This window comes from Podarcis melisellensis (genome assembly GCF_964234715.1).
Source record: "Podarcis melisellensis genome assembly, chromosome: 5".
Classification (NCBI taxonomy): Eukaryota; Metazoa; Chordata; class Lepidosauria; order Squamata; family Lacertidae; genus Podarcis; species Podarcis melisellensis.
In genome coordinates, this window is record NC_138537.1 from 64,619,327 (window position 1) to 64,637,536 (window position 18,210).

An 18,210-nucleotide genomic window follows, 5' to 3' on the forward strand; every position below is an offset into this window, starting at 1 on the left:
TTACAACATAGTTGCATAAAGGGAAAATTAACTAAATATCTCTCAGCTCACACCTTATTAAACGCTTGCCAAATTACAAAGGTATTGCAAAGAAAAGAGGTTGCGAAAGATTTCTTCATCTCCAAAGCAGCATTGAGTGTAGTATATAGATTTTTCTTCATCATCATCATCTTGGTTATTTCTATGTACAGTTGCATCAAAGATTATGGATATCCCCTGAACAAGAATATGAATATTCTCAGTGGTCAACTCAATTACAGCAGTTCTAATTGCTTTATCCATGATCTCTGTGTACATGTCCTCCTTCCCTAAGACTTCCGAACATCAGTGACCAGCACTATGGATACTTCTTCATTATCTCTATGATCTCCATATACATGCGCTCAGTTGCATCAATTCCCCAGATAAAATCTAGGTGGTTCCATTCGGGAATATGCTTTTCATAAATGAGGTTAGTAATCCGTGGGCGTAATAGTTTTACATCATTCTGGTGTGCAAACAAGTCTTTCCCTCCAGTCCATATTGCGATCGGTATTTGAATATCTTCTATCCTGTATACAGGAGGCGTTGTCTGGGGATAAAACAACAGTAATGACCACTAAAAACTTCCTTCCAAGCAGATGATGTAAAAAACAAGGCAACCTATAAAACAAAATAGGACTATACACAGGTTGCTTGTAACTTCCCTCTGGCCAGGAATCTTGAAGCAATATAGCAGAGGTCAGCAAACTTTTGCAGCAAGGGGGCCGGTCTACTGTCCCTCAGACCTTTTTTGGGGGGTGGACTATATTTTTGGGGGAAAATAATGAACGAATTCCTATACCCCACAAATAACCAAGAGATGCATTTTAAATAAAAGGACATATTCTACTCATGTAAAAACACGCTGATTCCCGGACTGTCCGCAGGCCAGATTGATAAGGTGATTGGACCTGATCTGGCCCCCGGGCCTTAGTTTGCTTACCCATGCAATATAGTAAAATATATCCAGAGGCAAGATTATTGGGGTATTATATATGTAACTGTACCATTTTCACAACCAAAATCCATTTGTCAGTGGCATATAAACTGTGTCTCAGCACACTGTATTTCTGAAAACATATATAGTTTTTCATAATCTACCTCTCAATTATTACACTTGTAAATTACAATTCCAGCCAGATGTTATTCCACATTATGTATAGTAATGTAAAAACTAGGAAAATGAAACCTATTTTAAACTACATTTTAAAACATTCAGTCAACTAGCAAGCAAACTACAAAAAACCCTGTAAAATACCTCCAAATTGCACACAACAGAATGTTTACTAAAATAGTCTGTAAATTTAGACACACCCAAGATAATAAAATGGACTTTAGATAACAGCAAAAAAAAAAGTGAGGATGGGGGCTGAGCTTAGCTCCCTGACATAGGCATGCCTTTGAACATAAATCTAATGTGGTCCCCCTCTTATAGATTAAGTGGGAAACAGTATCAAAAAAGTTTCCATGTGCAATATACCTATCAGAGATGTTATTCTGATTTCAAACACTGCCCTACCTGATTGTACTTCTCCATATTCTTTTCCTCTGAACCATGGTCATATCCTTCAAATTGTTTTCTCAGATGCAGCTAGAAATAAATTGTGGATTTTTGTAAAATGTATAATTTCCAAAGATGCAAAAAGTGTCATATGTAGGATTTCAGCAATCTTGACAACAGCCCTGTAAGATAGGCTGCTGTTATTTATCCCTGTTCTTTTGATAGATTGCTATAATGGTCTCATTATGAATATCCGTCTATAATCATTTAATAGTTCCAGAAAACATTTTTAAAATCAACTACAGTGGTACCTCAGGTTACGTATGCTTCAGGTTACATACGCTTCAGGTTATAGACTCCGCTAACCCAGAAATATTACCTTGGGTTAAGAACTTTGCTTCAGGATGAGTACAGAAATCGTGCAGCAGCGGCGCAGCGGCAGCAGGAGGCCCCATTAGCTAAAGTGGTGCTTCAGGTTAAGAACAGTTTCAGGTTAAGAACAAACCTCCAGAACGAATTAAGTTCTTAACCCGAGGTACCACTGTATGGATTAATACACTGCTTCTTTAAAATGTTGCTTTATTTCCACATGAGTACATGGATGGAATCCCATTGCATTCTTTTCTGGGAAGTACTAGATAGAGTCAGATTTCATGTGCCACATGATCCTTTCCCTGATTCCAAACATCGGAGGAAGCTGCTTCCAGCCATTCTGTAGATAGCTACAAAATCTGCAGACACAAATAATAAACATCCTGCTGTAACAGAACAGCTAGAATGATTGGCAGCAAGGAAGTGGAATAGGATGTTCGGCACAGTTTAAAGCAAGTAGAAAGCATGGGTTGAAAAATGACAGAGATAAGAGACTTTAGTTGTGTGTGGGAAAGTCAGAGCCCAAGGGAAAGTGAGATGGGAGAAATACAGAAAGTGAATGGGGAAGAGTTGGGTTAACTGTTTCGAAACATAGAATAGAAAAGTTAGATAAGAAAACCAGACTTCAAAGAACTGACCTGCCAAATTAGCTACCAGGCTAAGTTCAAGGTGCTGGTTTGGTGCATAAGATCCTACACAGCCTTCTCCAAAATGTTGCAAAAGACAATCAGATAAAGAAAATGCCATGGTGGGAGGAGGGGATCCGGACTTGGCTGATTCAGAGCTGCAGGGCTAGAATCTCAGCAACACTCTCCAGTTGCAGGGCTCACACTGTTTCTTAGAAAAAGTTGGTCCAGCCTCTGTTTTGTCCAACCTTTGATTTCTCTCTCTCTCCTCCCCCATTCCCAATTAATCCCAGATTCCTGTGTCTGTGTGTATGTGAAGTTTGATGTGTGTGTCTTAGCCTTATGGTTACATAGGTGGTGTCACACTTCCCTTATGACTATCCCTCATTTTGGTCCTACTTTTTAAGGTAAGGTTTATTTATAGCTGCATTCTGCTTCATGTACTTCTTCTTATTAGTACTTCTATCTTGTATGCATGCATGTGCAGCAGTGTAGTTAGCCACTCGGGTGCCTGGTGAGGGGTGTGTGTCCTGCAACCGGGGGAGGGGCGATCCACCCATAAGGGCGGGGCGAGCCTCTCCGCCGCATGGAGCATCTCCGCCGCCTCCCCCTCAGCTATAGGGCAGCTGAGGGAGAGGCGGTAGGCATTTCAGGCAGCGTGGAACCTGCAGGCACCTAAGCCACCATGTCACTCCTAAAAAGTTTCGTGAGGCCATTTTTAAAAACAAAAAAAAGCCCTCATTTTGTCACCCCCCCCTCAGTAATGACACCCGGGGTGGTGTGCACACACCCCGCACCCCCTTCCTCCACCACTGTACATGTGTGAGTAAGTCTTGTGAGCAAACTGCACACAGTCCAATACATATACAGAACAGAACAGGGGTGCAGGTGGCACTGTGATCTAAACCACTGTGCCTCCTTGGGCTTGCCAATCAGAAGGTTGGTGGTTCAAATCTCCGCAACGGAGTGAGCTCCTGTTGCTCTGTCCCAGCTCCTGCCAACCTAGTGGTTTGAAAGCACATCAAAGTGCAAGTAGATAAATGGGTACTGCTGCAGCGGGAAGCTAAACGGCCTTTTCGTGCCCTCTGGCTTCCATCACGGTGTCCCGTTGTGCCAGAAGCAGTTTAGTCATGCTGACCACATGACTCGGAAAACTGTCTGTGGATAAATTCCGGCTCCCTTGGCCTGAAAGCAAGATGAGTGCTGCAACCCCATAGTTTTGTGTGTGTGTGTGTGTGTGTGTGTGCGCGCTTCAGTCATTAAAAAAAATATAATCTTTTTTTTTGGGGGGAAGGGAATTGTAAAGCTGGCTAGCACGAAAGTCCTTGCATGGAGCTACCTTTCTGAAATTTCAATTACACATGAGGAGGAAATCCCCAAACAGGGGTATTTCCCCCCTGCATGCCTCCCCATTCCTCTCAAGTTGGCACAGGGTGTGTGTGCGTGTCAAGAGGACCCATGGAACAGCTTGGGGGGAGGAGGAGAGTGGGGATCATTTTGTCTGGTAAACCAAAATGCTTGTCTTGCCAGATCAATTGACATAGCACTATGATGAATTTCTTCAATGGCATTTTAATAAATATCGAATAAACATAATATTTATGTTTCAATATACCTGTTTCCAATGAAACACATTTTGCACAGATGTTCCAGCAGGAGAATGGCTTGCATACATGTCCATTCGGCTCTGAAATAGAACAGTCTACATGGCTTACGCTGCTATGATGCTCTGCTCTGGAAGCCTCACCTGATATTTACACTTTTCCCTTTTCAACAGCATGCAAATACCTTTCTTTTTACCAGAGAAATGAATATACAACAGTCATGATGTCTGAAGATGAGGTACAGATAGAGTCCAACAACAACTAGAGGACCACAGGTTTGCCAGCCCAGTCCGACTGTAGGACTAGAATTCAAAGGGAATCTGTGGTTCAGACATGCTTCAGGAAGCTCACAGTCCATTGGGCTTCCTGCCTATCCATTTCAGCTTCTCATCTGTAGTGCAAGAGTGCATGTGTACCTACAGGAAGCCTCTTGGATTGACAGGGGTCAACAAAATTGCCATGCTGGATTAGATGCATTTGCATGACTTCCCCATGAATGCATAGCAATACATAACAATACTTTGTGCACAGAATTAGAGGGAAAGTGATGCAGATCTGTGTTCCATCCTGAGAACTTGTGTGATGAAACAAATGTTCATCATAAAGGTGGAATGGGAATTCTTTGCTACCCCTAGACAGAGGAGAGAAATGGTAATCCATTTCCACATTTCAATAATTTCAACCTGAAAGCTTTTACATAACAAAGCTTAAGCACTCATTAAGCTTAGATATAATATATCCTCAACTCCAGCAACCCCAAACAATCTATATGCCATAAATGTTTTTAATTATTTACAATATGCTTTTAATTTATTTTAAATTCTATTGTTCTACCATTGATGTGCCCCCTCTACGGAGGAAGGATGAGGTAGGAAATTTTTATTTATTTATTAGTTGCTGTTGTTGTTTCTAATCCAACAACAGGAAGTACCTCAAAGTCACATGTGCCCAAGTTTAAGCCTATGCATGTTTGCTCATCATAAACTCACCTGGGATTGCAGGGCTAGTTTTCAAGAGAAAGAATCACCCTTCAGGGGCAGAAGGTCTTGCCCTGCCCTTGCCACTTGGACTGCAACTCACTTCAGGGGATTGGGTGTGTAATATATAAGCAATGGCAACAATATAGTGACTGTGCATAAAGCTCCAGAACCAGGTCTATGTTGTCTGTCTGGTATCTACCCAGATCACTGCGAACCCATTTTAGTGGTTAGTGGGTAGTAGTGCCACGTTTGAATGGGAGCCAAGCTTTGCCCCCACCCCCAGTGGCCACCTGCCATTTTGATTTACCTAAAATTTAATTCCCATAAATCTATGAAATTGCTTTGGTTCTGGGGACCATCAATAACACTGATCCAAGAGCACCCTGAAATCTGGTGCTGTCCCTGCCCGCAACTCTTTTGTTGTTGTTTTTGGTATGTGTCATGGTTCCAGCTTGACTTCCAGGGTCATCAGTCTCTTTCCCTTATACCTAACCTACTTAAACACAAGCTCCCCTAAAATTTCCATTAAGTGTTACAAAGACAAGAATATAACTTACCAGGTTGAAATTGGTGTTATATCCAGCCACAAAGGAAATAACTTTGGCACAATATTTAGGCTGATAAGTGCAAAACCTAGAGACTGGCGTTTTCCAAAGTATAGCGTAATCAAAAATATTTTTCTGGCCAAATATTGCCTGAAAAATAATATATTTGAAATTAGCTACCACTAAAGCAAATAAAGATCAACACCCTATTCCCACAGAGTCCCACTGTTGTGGAATGTGTATGGAGGCAGGAGGGAAGGAAGTCTATAGTGGTCTCTCAGGCTGCTAGTGGGTTGCCAGTAGATGCCCATTTTGCAACTGGCACTGCCAGGATGTGGAAGAGGAGTCAGCCAAGCCGCATCATTCCATAGCACTTAAGTGCCTTTCCTGCTTCCTATGTCATTATGTAGCATAGCTCATTTTCTATTTTCTATTAGCATCATTTTCAAATAGACAGAGGGCTGCTTAAAGTCTGGATGCCACAAGTCCAGCCCTGCTGCCAATGAGCAGAGGGAGGGAGGGAGGGAGGGAGGGAGGGAGGGAGGGAGGGAGGGAGGCAGCTCCAAAGCCCTTGAAGGAGAGCCCAGATGTGCTTCAAGCACCTCCTGCTCTCCAGCTCAGGTTCCTCTCAGGGCATTTCCGCTGCTTCCAGATGACACCTCAGCTGGAGCTGCTTCACAATTCCCTCAGTGGTACTGTGCTTGGGAGGAAGAGCATTTGCTATGCAAACTTTCCTGCCCACACTGGATAGGGGAGAGCTCCCAACCTGCAACACAAACCAGGCTGCATGCCTTTTCCTTCATTGCAAATGTCAGTGAGACTGCAGTAGGACCAGCAAATATGGCAGGTTGGGTTGGACAGGAGAATAACTGCTGTGGCTGGGGATAGTGGCCAGAGTGCTGAAGAGGCCCAAGAGATCCCTCATACCTGACAGCGCCACTTCCTGCTTTGCCTCCCCCCACCATAGATCTAATGGGACACTCCTTAGTAAATTATAAGAAACTGTTACAGCACTCTTAAGGCCTTAGGGAAGAATAGCGGGGCATGCTGAGTTTGGCAAACAAATGAGAGCAGGGTGATGGCACTAGCATATACGTGCGCGCGCGCGCACACACACACACACACGGACTATGAATATAGATCTTTACTCAACTCTGTGCCTAATCTGTGCTCATATAAATAGTGCCCAGAAAGACTTACGTGAATGATCATCTCAGGAATACGCGCTAGGTTCATGAGTGGGGTTGTGCAAAATGTCACTGTGGCTACAGGTGCCAAAGCAAAAAATACTTTGATTCTTTCAGCCAGTTTTGGCCAAGTTGAGAATCCTATGAAACCTGAGAAAATAAAATTTATCCTAAATCAGCAAGCTGTCAATTTCTTCACCTTTCTAGAATACTTATAGTCCTTGCAGTTGATAAAAATGTAATGGTCTTCCTTCATGTTGAGTGCCTTTAGCTTTATATTCCATTCCTGTTGGGCCTTTTAATGGCTAGTTGGTGTCTTGGGGGGTTGGAATGGTCATGTTAGTTTATGCTGGTTTCCATAATATTTTGTACTGTCTAAAATGGAATTCAATGCCTGTTTTTAATCTGGTTTTTAAAATGTATTATGATTTATTTGTGTTCATTTTTGTAAGTCACTTTGGGAAGCATTTTGATTGAAAAGCAAAATATAAATCGTTTAAATAAAGAAGGGGAGCCTTGCTGAATGCAAGGGGGTGGATAGCTCAGTTCCACTTGCTGCTCTGCCCTTTTTAACTAGGATGATGTACATTGGTCCATGTGAGGGCTGTCTGAGATATGTGGAGAGAAGCTCCTATCCAGTGTAGATTGGGGATAGGGAACCTGTTGCCTTCCAGAACATGTTGGATCCCCAGCCTGGATGACTAATGGTCAAGTATAATGGGAGTGACAGTGTAACAACAAACATTATGAGGGCCACAAGTTCTCCATCCCTGGTGTGAACAGTACTGAGCTATGTGCATCCATGGTTTGTATCAGGCAATTTCCTACTGAACCAGGGGTGGGAAAGTGGATTCTGCTGACAAGTTAGAGACTCAACATTCTCACTCCCCGATACGGCACATTTGATGCCAGTGATGTCGAGTTGAAACCTGCAGCTGCAAAGGAAGAATCAGGAGCACAGATTTTCCCTTTCTTCCTCTACAGCCCTGCATTTAAACCAAGCCATGGCTGTAGGGGAAGATTCTCTCTTTGCAGCCAGAATTTGAAATCAAGTTGTGGCTCTGGCTTCAAAGAACAAACTGGAAGTTCCTTCCAAGCGCAGTGGTTCTTCCATCCCAGGACTGTGCTTTTTGAATCTGGCACCTTTTTGGCCTCAGAAAAGGGCACCCAATTAAAAAAACAAACAAACACCCAAATCATAGCAGAAGCTGGCTGTATGCTGTGCTTCCCCCTGACAGCTTTGTTTCTTTCTAGACCTGGTTTGTCTCAGTGTGTCATTGGAACAATATCTCCACATCCCATTGCGATGCTCATGTGAAAACAGCCTGCATTCTGTAACATACCACTTGTGGAGCCTTCAGAATGGCCTATGTAATAGAGTTGTTCCTGCCCGGTTTTATTCAGAATGAAGTGTATAAGAGCTGGAAGGTCATAGTATCCCATCTCATGAAAACTAGAGAGAGAAATGCACACAATAATGCATGAGCAAGCATTGGTGATGTATTAGCATTAGTAATGGATAAACAAGAGGCAAGGATTAGCACAAACCAAAGAAAAATATCTAGATGGATAATGTGATGACATAATCCATCATCTTTGTTTTCTTACCTAAACTCCCAGAATTTCTTTTCATTTCTTCTCATTGTTTTATGATTTGAAGACCAAAGATTTCCTCTGCTGTTTCCAAGCCAAACATCATACCCAGTGTCTGCCAATATGAAACCCAAACTGTTGCTGGGCAAGTTCGAAATCCAGTGGGTAGCATCTCCAAGAAAAGAATGTTGCAAAAGCACACTGGGCCGTGGACCTGTAAAATAGTAAGAGATGCTTTGTTAATGGCCTGTTATATTCTATATAAGGGACTCCACTTTTCAGTGTGGGAAGGAAACAATTTGATGTATTCTTATTAACTTATTTATTTATACCCCACTTTTTCCCACGATGGGTCTCAAGGCAACTTACAGATAAAAACAAAAACTGCTTAAAACATAGAAAAATCAACCCTTACTATACAATTAAATATTGATAGAATTATAAACTATATACATATATAAAATCTGTTTAAAATATACCAGCAATTACAAGAAAAACGGCACGGCACCAGCCCTTTCATTAAAAGCAGCCAATTCCCAATTGCCTGTTGGAACAAAATTAACTTCACCGGCTGGCAGAAGGACAGCAAGGATGGAGCCAGTCTAGCTTCCCTAGGGAGTTCCGAGTCTGGGAGCAGTCACCAAGAAGGTCCTCTCCCAGGTCACCACCAAACATGCCTGTCAGGGTGGTGGGATGGAGAGAAAGTCCTCTCCAAAAAATTTCAAAACCTGGGCACGTTAATATGAGGGAATACCATTTTTTTCAGATAGCTTGGACCTAAGCTGTGTAGGGCTTTATAGGTCATATACAGTACATTGCATTGCTGTCCTTCTGCTGGCGTGTGTCACTGAGGCCAAATCAGATGTCTCAAGGAATGGGCACACTTGGCACACTAGCTTTAACTGTGCAAATGCACTCCTGGCCACCACAGAGACCTGAGCATCCATGCTTCCAGGAGCATTCCCGAATTGCGAATCTGTGTCTTCACAGGTTGAATCCCTATTCCCTGTTCTGCCTTCTGACTGACTAAAAGTACCCCTGTTTTGTCTGGATTAAGTTTCAGTTTGTTCACCCTCATCTATTACTGATGACAGACACTGGTTTAGAACCAAGATTGCTTCCTTGGATTTAGGTGGAAAGTCAAAATAGAGCTAGGTGTCATCAGCATACTGGTAACAGGAGCCCCCAAATGCCGGACACTGTCTCCTGGCAGTTTCATGTAAATGTTTCAATAGCATGGGGGGCAGAAGAAAACCCTGAGGGACACTGAAGGCCAATGGCCATTGTGTCAAACAGGAGTCCCCAGACCATCTCTTGGGTTTGCCCCTTCAGGAAGGAACAGAGCCATTGTAAAACATTGACTCCCAATCTCATCCTTGCAAAGCAACCCAGAAGGATATCATGGTCAATGGGACTGAAAGGCACTGAGAGGTCCAGCAGAACCAACAGGGACACATTACCTTTGTCCAGTTCCTGGTGTAAGTCATCCACTAAGATGACCAAAGCTGTTTTTGTCCCATAACCAGGCCTGAAACCAGATTGAAATGGATCTGGATCATCCAATTAACTGTCAATGGAAGTTAGTCCAATTCACATCTTTACTTGTTCTGCCCAAGACACTTCATTTGAAATGTGTAGATCACATGTTCAAGAGGCTTTGCTTCACATATGGCACGACAATGCATTTTTCCTGTGTTGGCCTTGCATACCAATGTCCATTATTAACTTTTTTGCAAATGTCAACATTACTCTAGCATTGAGCTGCAAACCTTCACTTACCAGATAATCAATGAAGGGACTAATTAATGGACTCAACACTTAATTCCTATTTAATTAAACAGTGCTTAATTACACACAGTTGGGATTAGGATTATGGCCAAAATTTGCAAAACTGAGGGTGGGATGGGGTAGGGCTTGTCAGTGTTATGGTGTTACCCTTTCCCATGCCATTACCTTTGTCTGCATCACAGTATCTTCCACAAGGTATTCTGTTGATTGTAAGTATATATCCGTCTTCTGTCTCAACATGGTGTTCCTCACTTGGGTATCCATGATAATGGATAATCTCACTCTGGGGAGAAAACAGAATGGGTTTGCTTGAAGGCATCTCCTTTGTAATTAAGTGCTGTCCATCCATCCGTCCATCCTTCCTTCTGCCCACCTGTCTCTGTTAGCAAGTAGGTGCACCATCAGTAGGGAAATTCACCACAGCTGAGTTTCCAGCTTCACCCAAGCAGATAGAAAGCAGCTACAAGGAGATCTGCCATGAGCTAGAGGGAGCCCTGGCCGGCAAAGCATCAAGGGAAGTTTTAGCCTCAACCATGACATACGCTCCCACATTTCTCCAATTAAAATAGATATCCTATTTATTATTTATATTTATATTTATATTTATATCACACCCATCTGACTGGGTTGCCCCAGTCACTCTGGGCAGCTTCCAACCTATATAAAAACGTAATAAAACATTAATAGTTCATCAAATTAATAGTCAAATTCATCCTGCAGGGATCCACTGCCATCCCCACTTAACTCACCAGCAGGAACAGGAACAGACAGGAGCCCAAGGTGTTGGGGGACATGTGGGCAGAGGAAGCAAGTGGGGAGGAGAAGGAGGATCCAAAAGAAGGGGCCAGTGACTTGTGAGGTGCTGTGCCCCTCATGGTGGAGGAAGAGGGGAGTCAGAAGGAAGAGACCTGGCAGCCAGAGACAGGGGAGACAAGGAGAAGGAGGAGAAAGTGCTGCAGGAGGCCTCAGATCCTGTAGATCCTGTAGCAAGCTATAGCAGGCAAGGTGGGAAGGAAGCATGCAGTAGTAGGTGTCATGACAGCTGTATAGCAGGGAGTGTTTTTGAATGTTAGTAGCTGAGGTAACCAAGTGCTTTGCCAATGAAGAACTAAAGATCCTGTTGCTCATCCTCATAGAATCATAGAGCTCGAAGTGATTTATTTTCAAATTCAAAATTATTTTGCCTCAATCCTTTTATTTTCCTCTCTATTTAATTTCTTGTAATATAATGTTACAAGTGATTAAATTACGACAAACACAATAGAATATTGTGTTTGTAGTAATCTAATTTCTTGTAATATTTCTTTTTTTGAATTATGGTGCTAGAGGAGACTCTTGAGAGTCCCATGGACTGTAAGAAGATCAAACCTATCCATTCTGAAGGAAATCAGCCCTGAGTGCTCACTGGAAGGACAGATCGTGAAGCTGAGGCTCCAATACTTTGGCCACCTCTTGAGAAGAGAAGACTCCCTGGAAAAGACCCTGATGTTGGGAAAGATGGAGGGCACAAGGAGAAGGGGACGAGATGGTTGGACAGAGGACGAGATGGTTGGACAGTATTCTCGAAGCTACCAGCATGAGTTTGACTAAACTGCGGGAGGCAGTGGAAGACAGAAATGCCTGTCGTGCTCTGGTCCATGGGGTCATGAAGAGTCAGACACGACTAAACGACTAAACAACAACAACAACACAATATATCTTTATTTATAGGTTTTTGTAATAAATCTTTTTCTTTCCTTACTAACTCATTTACTTTTTCCAGTTTTTAAATTTCATTTGAATTTTTCAAATATGCATTTTGCTTTATTAGGTAGCTGCTTAGGACTGCCTGACTTGTGTCCCAGACCCTCTTCGAAGTAGAAGAAAGAGAAGAAGTAGATAGGTAGAGATGGAGATGAGCAAGAAGGAAAGGAGGAGGAGGGAAGAAAGGAAGGAAAGGAAAAGAGAAGATTTAAGGGGGGGAGGTTTAAAAGTCGACATTCTACTAGTTCTCCAAAGTCTTTTTTATATTTTCTCACAAATGATGTGACTTTCATTACTTCCACACATTGTTGTTTCTTTCCCTTGTATCGAAAGAGAATTCCCTCTGGATGTTCCCACTGGAATGAAAGAGCTTCTGTCAAGAATTTGTGTTCACTCCTTTTTTAAAAAGAATCTTATCGGGATTTCATTCAAGTTGATAATTCTTTGTTCCTCAATTATTGTTCCTCAATTACCAGTCCTTTCTGAAAGTGTGCCTGCAGTACATTATTTTTGAAGCTTCTGGAATTGAATACCACTAAACAGCTAGTGATTTCTTACTTTTAGCATAGGGTGATTCACTCTGAAAATCATGTGGCAACTGTAGTACTGCCGATTCCACCAATCAAAGTGATTGAGTGGGCACATCTAGTAGGTAAACTGTTTCCAAGTTCTGTTGGGCTTTATATACTAATTGTAACACCTTGAACTTCGCCCAGTAGCAAATTGGTGACCAGTGCAGATTTCTGAGCACAGGTGTTATATGCTGATATAGCCTCACTCCTACCAGCAATCGTGTTGCAGCTTCTAGGTCAAGCGCAAGGCAAGCCCCACTTAGCGTGCATTGCAGTAATCCAGTATTGAAGTAACCATTGCATGAACCACTGTGGCAAGGCTTTCCCAGCCCAGGAATGGCCACAGCTGTCAAAGCAGTTGCAGCTGGTGAAAAGCAGTTCTAGCCACTGAGGCTACCTGAGCCTCCAGTGACAGAGCTGGATCCAGAAGCATCCCCAAACAGTGAACCTGTCCTTCAGGGTGAGTGCAGCCTCATTCACAGTTAAATTCACTGGTTAAATTTTCAGACATGGAAGCTTCTTACCCATGGTGCCTCCTTCTTGCCAGGATTCAAGTTCAGCTTGTTTTTTTCCTCATCCATTTCACCTCTCCCAATGGCTTCATGTAGATAGCCACCAGCGGGCTGAAAGGCCCTCTCCCAATGCTACTGTCTGGACTTGGTCATGAAGGTAGGATTGGAACCACTGTAATGCAGTGCCCCAAATTTGAGTTCCTTGGAGCTGGTCCACGAGTATACCATAATCAATGGTATCAAGTGCCAACAAGAGATCAAAAAGGAGCAAGGTCACATTCCTCCATCCCACTCTCTGCAAAGGTCATCCATCAGGGTGACCAAGGACTGTCCTGAACTCACCTGTGTCCTCCAAGAATGTCTTCAGTTGCTCCACCACTTTCCCCCAAAAGGGGATATTGACTACTGACTGGTAGCTGTTCTAATCCAAAGCATCTAGACCATTTCTCCTTAGGAGAAATCACACTACTACCTCTTTCAATGCAGCAAGGACCTTCCTCTCATGCTGTGAAACATTAACCACACTCTCGACCCAACCAACCAATTAGCCCCCCTCTGCTAGATTTAGGAGGGACAGGGGGCAAGGGGGCATGTGGTTGGATGCAACTGCCCTGAGATCTAAGAATAATTTCACCTGCATCAGGTGAAACTGATCCCACAAAACAGGAGTTGCAACAAGTGCCGAGTCAACATTACTCTGGAGTGCATAGAATCATAGAGTTGGAAGAGACCACAAGGGCCATCGAGTCCAACCCCCTGCCAAGCAGGAAACAAAACCTGATGCTCAAAGTGCATAAGCCAGTTGATCACAGTGGGTCTTTGAGGGCTCCAGAGGTCCCTCCCTCACACTGGGTCTCAGTAAGCCCCAGATCATACAAAATAACTCCAATACGAGGGTGCAAAATGAGCATTTTCGCTGCCTGTATTGCCACATAGTAGGCAGGATTATGTGTTCTTTTTGTCAGCAGAGCAAGAATTGTGCTACTTTAGTTTCTGTCTGGCTAGTTTCATAGCTTGGAGCTCCTCGGAGTACTAAGGAGCTGCTCGGGCTCTAAACTGCTGGAGAGGACACTCAGGAGCCTAACCTGTCAATTGCCTGTTTTATCTCCTGGTTCCATAGGAATATCAGGGCTTCAAAGCTGGATCACCAGCTTTTTCCCTGGAAAGTATCCCACAGCATCCAGGAACATTTCAGGTTCCACTCACTCTCTGACAGCAGGTCATCTGAGGTGAAGATTTCTGAATATGCATGTTAAACATTTTTTTTTCATGGGTTTAACTGAAAAGCAAATAAGCAACCAAGCAAATATAACTAAGTGGCTGGGAGCTGAGTAATTTACCAAAGGGTGGTTGACAAATTTACCAAAAAACAACAACCAAGGATTCCTTTTCATTGGAAAAATATGAGAATAGCAGTTTTGGGCCAGAAGTTCAACTGTAACTTCTAATGATCCATTACTGTGCTGCTAGAGATTCTGGAAGCTGTGATGGGACTGTGGGGAGTTACTTTACAGAAGCAGGAGGAAAAAGGATTTTGAGATTACTGTAGTAGATTGTGTGCATGTGTGGCAGACCAGCTGAGGATTTGACAACCAAAAAGGCAACCTGGGCTACTCTCCCCACCCTCATTTTAAAAACTTGGACATAAGTCTATGCTGCAGCAATCTAGGCACTGATTGCATAATTTTGGCAGCTGCCTAAGGGGCATTATGTACCCAACAAAGGCATTATCTTAAATCCTTGACAAATTTCCTTGTTGCTTGGCAGAAAATCCTACTGCTTAAGACAGAACTAGTCATTTCCCCCAAGATCTCAGTATGTGTATTCTCCCAGCACAGACTCATCTCCTATCCAAAAACCTCTCCTTTGACATGGATTTGGTGAGAACAAAGTGTATTTAAGAGCTGAGTTTTAGACAGAAAGATGATGTTCCAACCAGGTACCTATGCTCCTAATGATTCAAGTCTGGATTTGGACCACAGGCCTGAAGGTGGTTTCTGTTGCTTCAGGGTAAAAGCAGGTATTGCCTTCCTGCTTTTTGGTCAGAGTTCCTTTACAGATGCAGCTGTATTTCTCACACCACTCTTGGAGAGTCTCATGACCTACTGACTGAGCCATCCCTTATTTGATGCCCAATACCCCTGGACCTGTGTCCCCAAAGCCCTGGATGGTGTCTCCTCTGTTACTAAGCCTTTCCTCAGAACCTACCTAGGTTAATCCCCTAATTTCTATGCACTACCTTTTTAGGTCAGTCTGTAAACAAGTCTGTGCCTGTGTGCTTGATGGCATCACCCTTCCCTGTTTATTACTACCCATAGATACTTACAAGTAGTATCTGAAATAGCCCCTAGTACTTTGGCACAAGCACTGGTGATTCCTTTTTATCTCTCTTAGTTTAATGACAAAGAAATAGCAGTCAAAAGTATGTCTTACTTACAACATTCATAAAACACTCAGGATCCACTGTATCTGCAGTCACAGGTTTTTCTGAAGCTTTGAATTCTTCTGAACTGTAAATTCCTTGGCACAAACATGCTACTATAATAAAGCCCCACATCTTCAACCTGTATGGAACAATGCTGTTGCATAACAATAGCAACAACAGTAGTAGTAGTAGTAGTAGTAGTAGTAGTTGTTGTTGTTGTAGTAGTAGTAGTATCATATGTGGTTCCTGCAGATTTAAAGCAGGAATGATGTGCCCAAAACTTTTGGTTAACATGAAAGAAAATTCTGAAACCAATGTAATTCCCTGGTGGATCCTTTTTGACATAAAGGAGGAGATGTAAGAATGTGTTGGGAATGGGGGCGGGGATGTAAAACAGATAGGAAAACTATGACCTTGGATAACATATGATCAGAGCATCATTTAAAGCATTTTTCTCTCTCTGAGATTCATGCTGAAATAATTAAAAAATAAATATCACTTGGACTCTTATGTTGTTTCCCAGCATTTTCTTTCCTTGCTCAAATTTGGGAACAATGGGGGAAACCACACCAGTTCCTGGTAGCTTTATCTGTGGTTAGGGGGATGTGTTGAGGGACTGGTAAAGTTTTGAATCCTTCAGATCCAAGTCTTCCTCTGGTTTGCCCTCAGCATGTTGCAAATCTCTCACCAGGCACCAGCTCCCTCTTCTTTTAAGGTCCTTCTGATACTACAGCTCCAAAATTTGTAGCCCAAGGGCCATGGGAGTTTCTGTGGTGGTGTGTAGGGGAGCTACAGCATCTGATCTCGCTCTTCTAGATCAACTATCTCTATCTCTCTCTTCTCTTGGGGAGGGAGATCCAGTGATTCCTAAATTCCCTGGGATTTCAGGGATGTAGCACTACAAGTCTCTGTTTTCAAGACCTGTGTGGTTCCACTAACAAAACTTTCCAGTCATCTTCATGCATTGTATGCATCAGTGGCGGAGTGTGGGTTGTCAGCACCCGGGGCAAGGCAAGTAATTTGCGCCCCCTAACCCCTGGATTTGCGCCCCCTAACCCTAACCCCCAGATGTTGCAGCCGGCCCCCCTGCACCCCCCACGCTACGCCACTGGTATGCATACAGTGGTTCTGTAAAATACACCCCCCCCAATGGGGGAGAAGTCTTCTGTTCACCATTCCCAGAGCACTGTCTCATCATCTAAAATATTTCAAAAGCCTGAACTATTATTTTTGTTGATGAGAGTAGCTTCCTTTCTCCAAGCCTAGAACTATATTTCCCGGAGTTAACACCCCCCCCAATGGAAGGAAATCTATATATACAAACAGACTACTCACCTAAAGCAGGATTCTCACCCTTCTTTGTTACAGTTGCAATTTTTTATTTTGGGCTAGAGTTCCTAAAGTGCAATTGCTAACGTTATTTGGACAGCTTAAGTTATTAGGCGAGTTTGTCCTCCTCTCTCAAAAGAAGTGCAGAGACCCGACTGAGCTTCGCAGAAGCGTTTATAAAACGGGAGTGTGCTAAAAGTTCTGGATGAATAGCAGTCCTCCAGAAGGTACATCTGAGGGTTGCTCTCTTACGCCGGGCAGCGTCGCCGCCCACTCTCCTGTTTCCCAGATTGGGCGTGACTCGGGAGCGGAGCTGCAAGCAGGCACGCTCCTTCTGGCGCGGAGCCCGGCTCAGTTGAAGGAGCCTGCTGTGACGCCACCACAAAATTGCGGCCGGGACCACGCCACCCCCGCTATCATCGCAGCCTTTTGAAGAGACCAAAAGCAGTTCTTCAAATCCCAGCTAGCGACTCATTATTACCTCCTTCATTACTGTCTGTAAAGAGTTCGGTACAGCCCACAGAGACTGCGTGCGAATGTCGATACATGGCTGAGAGAGCCTTAAGTGGATTTCATGATGTCCGTCTAAAAATACAACATGCGTTTGATCGCAGCCGGCAAGCAGGACAAAGCGAAGCAAATGGAAAGGCTGCCTCTCCCCTTTGCACCTCACGATGCTAATATCACTTGAAACTGTTGAATGACGTAAACTATCTCTTCCGCGTTGTGTTGGCATCCATCTGCCTCCAGGGGTAAATCAAGCCACTGCGTTAGCAGCACCGAAGTAAGGCGCAGGCCTGGAGAATGTGTGTGGAAGCCCTGGGCTGCCCAGACCACAAGACCCAACTCTCAGTCTCTCACGGATGTGGTCCAAAGGAAAGCAGAGCAACCCAACCCATTAGACACCAACTTGGCTGCAGGTGTTGCCAGATGGAAGCGTAGAAGGTGCCATCCAACCGCCTTAGGGACTCCACTCTTGTGTAGGGTTTGCTCCTTAGACTTTTCTTCTCCCAAAGAAATCTTGCAAGGCAGCAGAGCTTTAGGACCAGAGTTTTCCTTCTCCTAGATGGGGGGCAGATGGGGCTCAGGCTGGTGAGCCCCATCTGCTCCTCTTTTCCCTCTACAGCACATTCAGCAGTCGAGAGGCTTCGGAGATCCCTTTCTGTACTTCCTAGAACTGACCTGTTCTCCCTGCCCCATCCCCACCCCCACCCCCACCCCCACCCCCACCCCCACCCCCACCCCTCACTAGCAGGCTTGAGATCTGTCAGGCTCGACAAGAACCTTCACAGAAGTGACGCAAATCAGTGCGGCCTTTTCAGAATGCTGAGGGAGTTATTCTGTAAAGGATGTGGCTTTAGATTCATGCTCATTATTCAATAATAATTAATTCTGCGGAGGAATTGAGGACA

General features: G+C 43.7%; 2 protein-coding genes across 4 annotated transcripts; both read right to left on the reverse strand.

The window, feature by feature from the left end:
- Positions 1 to 36: 36 nt before the first annotated feature.
- On the reverse strand, positions 37 to 4,375 carry LOC309370871 (lysosomal acid lipase/cholesteryl ester hydrolase-like). The gene is made up of 3 exons (XM_081913062.1): positions 4,136 to 4,375; positions 1,541 to 1,612; positions 37 to 571 (listed from the first exon to the last, which is right to left on the reverse strand). Exons 1-3 carry the CDS (start codon positions 4,199 to 4,201, stop codon positions 338 to 340), a joined length of 372 nt encoding a protein of 123 aa, XP_081769188.1. The 5' UTR covers positions 4,202 to 4,375; the 3' UTR covers positions 37 to 337.
- A 1,083-nt stretch (positions 4,376 to 5,458) lies between these two features.
- LOC309370861 (lysosomal acid lipase/cholesteryl ester hydrolase-like) lies at positions 5,459 to 17,070 on the reverse strand. 3 transcript variants are annotated; one of them, XM_081913043.1, is made up of 7 exons: positions 16,805 to 17,070; positions 15,482 to 15,608; positions 10,383 to 10,500; positions 8,445 to 8,643; positions 8,180 to 8,289; positions 6,850 to 6,986; positions 5,459 to 5,799 (listed from the first exon to the last, which is right to left on the reverse strand). In XM_081913043.1, the coding sequence occupies exons 2-7, from the start codon at positions 15,599 to 15,601 to the stop codon at positions 5,602 to 5,604; spliced, it is 882 nt and encodes a 293-aa protein (XP_081769169.1). In that variant the 5' UTR covers positions 15,602 to 15,608; positions 16,805 to 17,070; the 3' UTR covers positions 5,459 to 5,601. The 3 variants fall into 3 exon arrangements, with proteins under 3 accessions (XP_081769169.1, XP_081769168.1, XP_081769167.1); XM_081913042.1 differs by having other exon boundaries at positions 15,482 to 15,623; XM_081913041.1 differs by lacking the exon at positions 16,805 to 17,070 and having other exon boundaries at positions 15,482 to 15,647.
- Between the last annotated feature and the right edge of the window lie 1,140 nt (positions 17,071 to 18,210).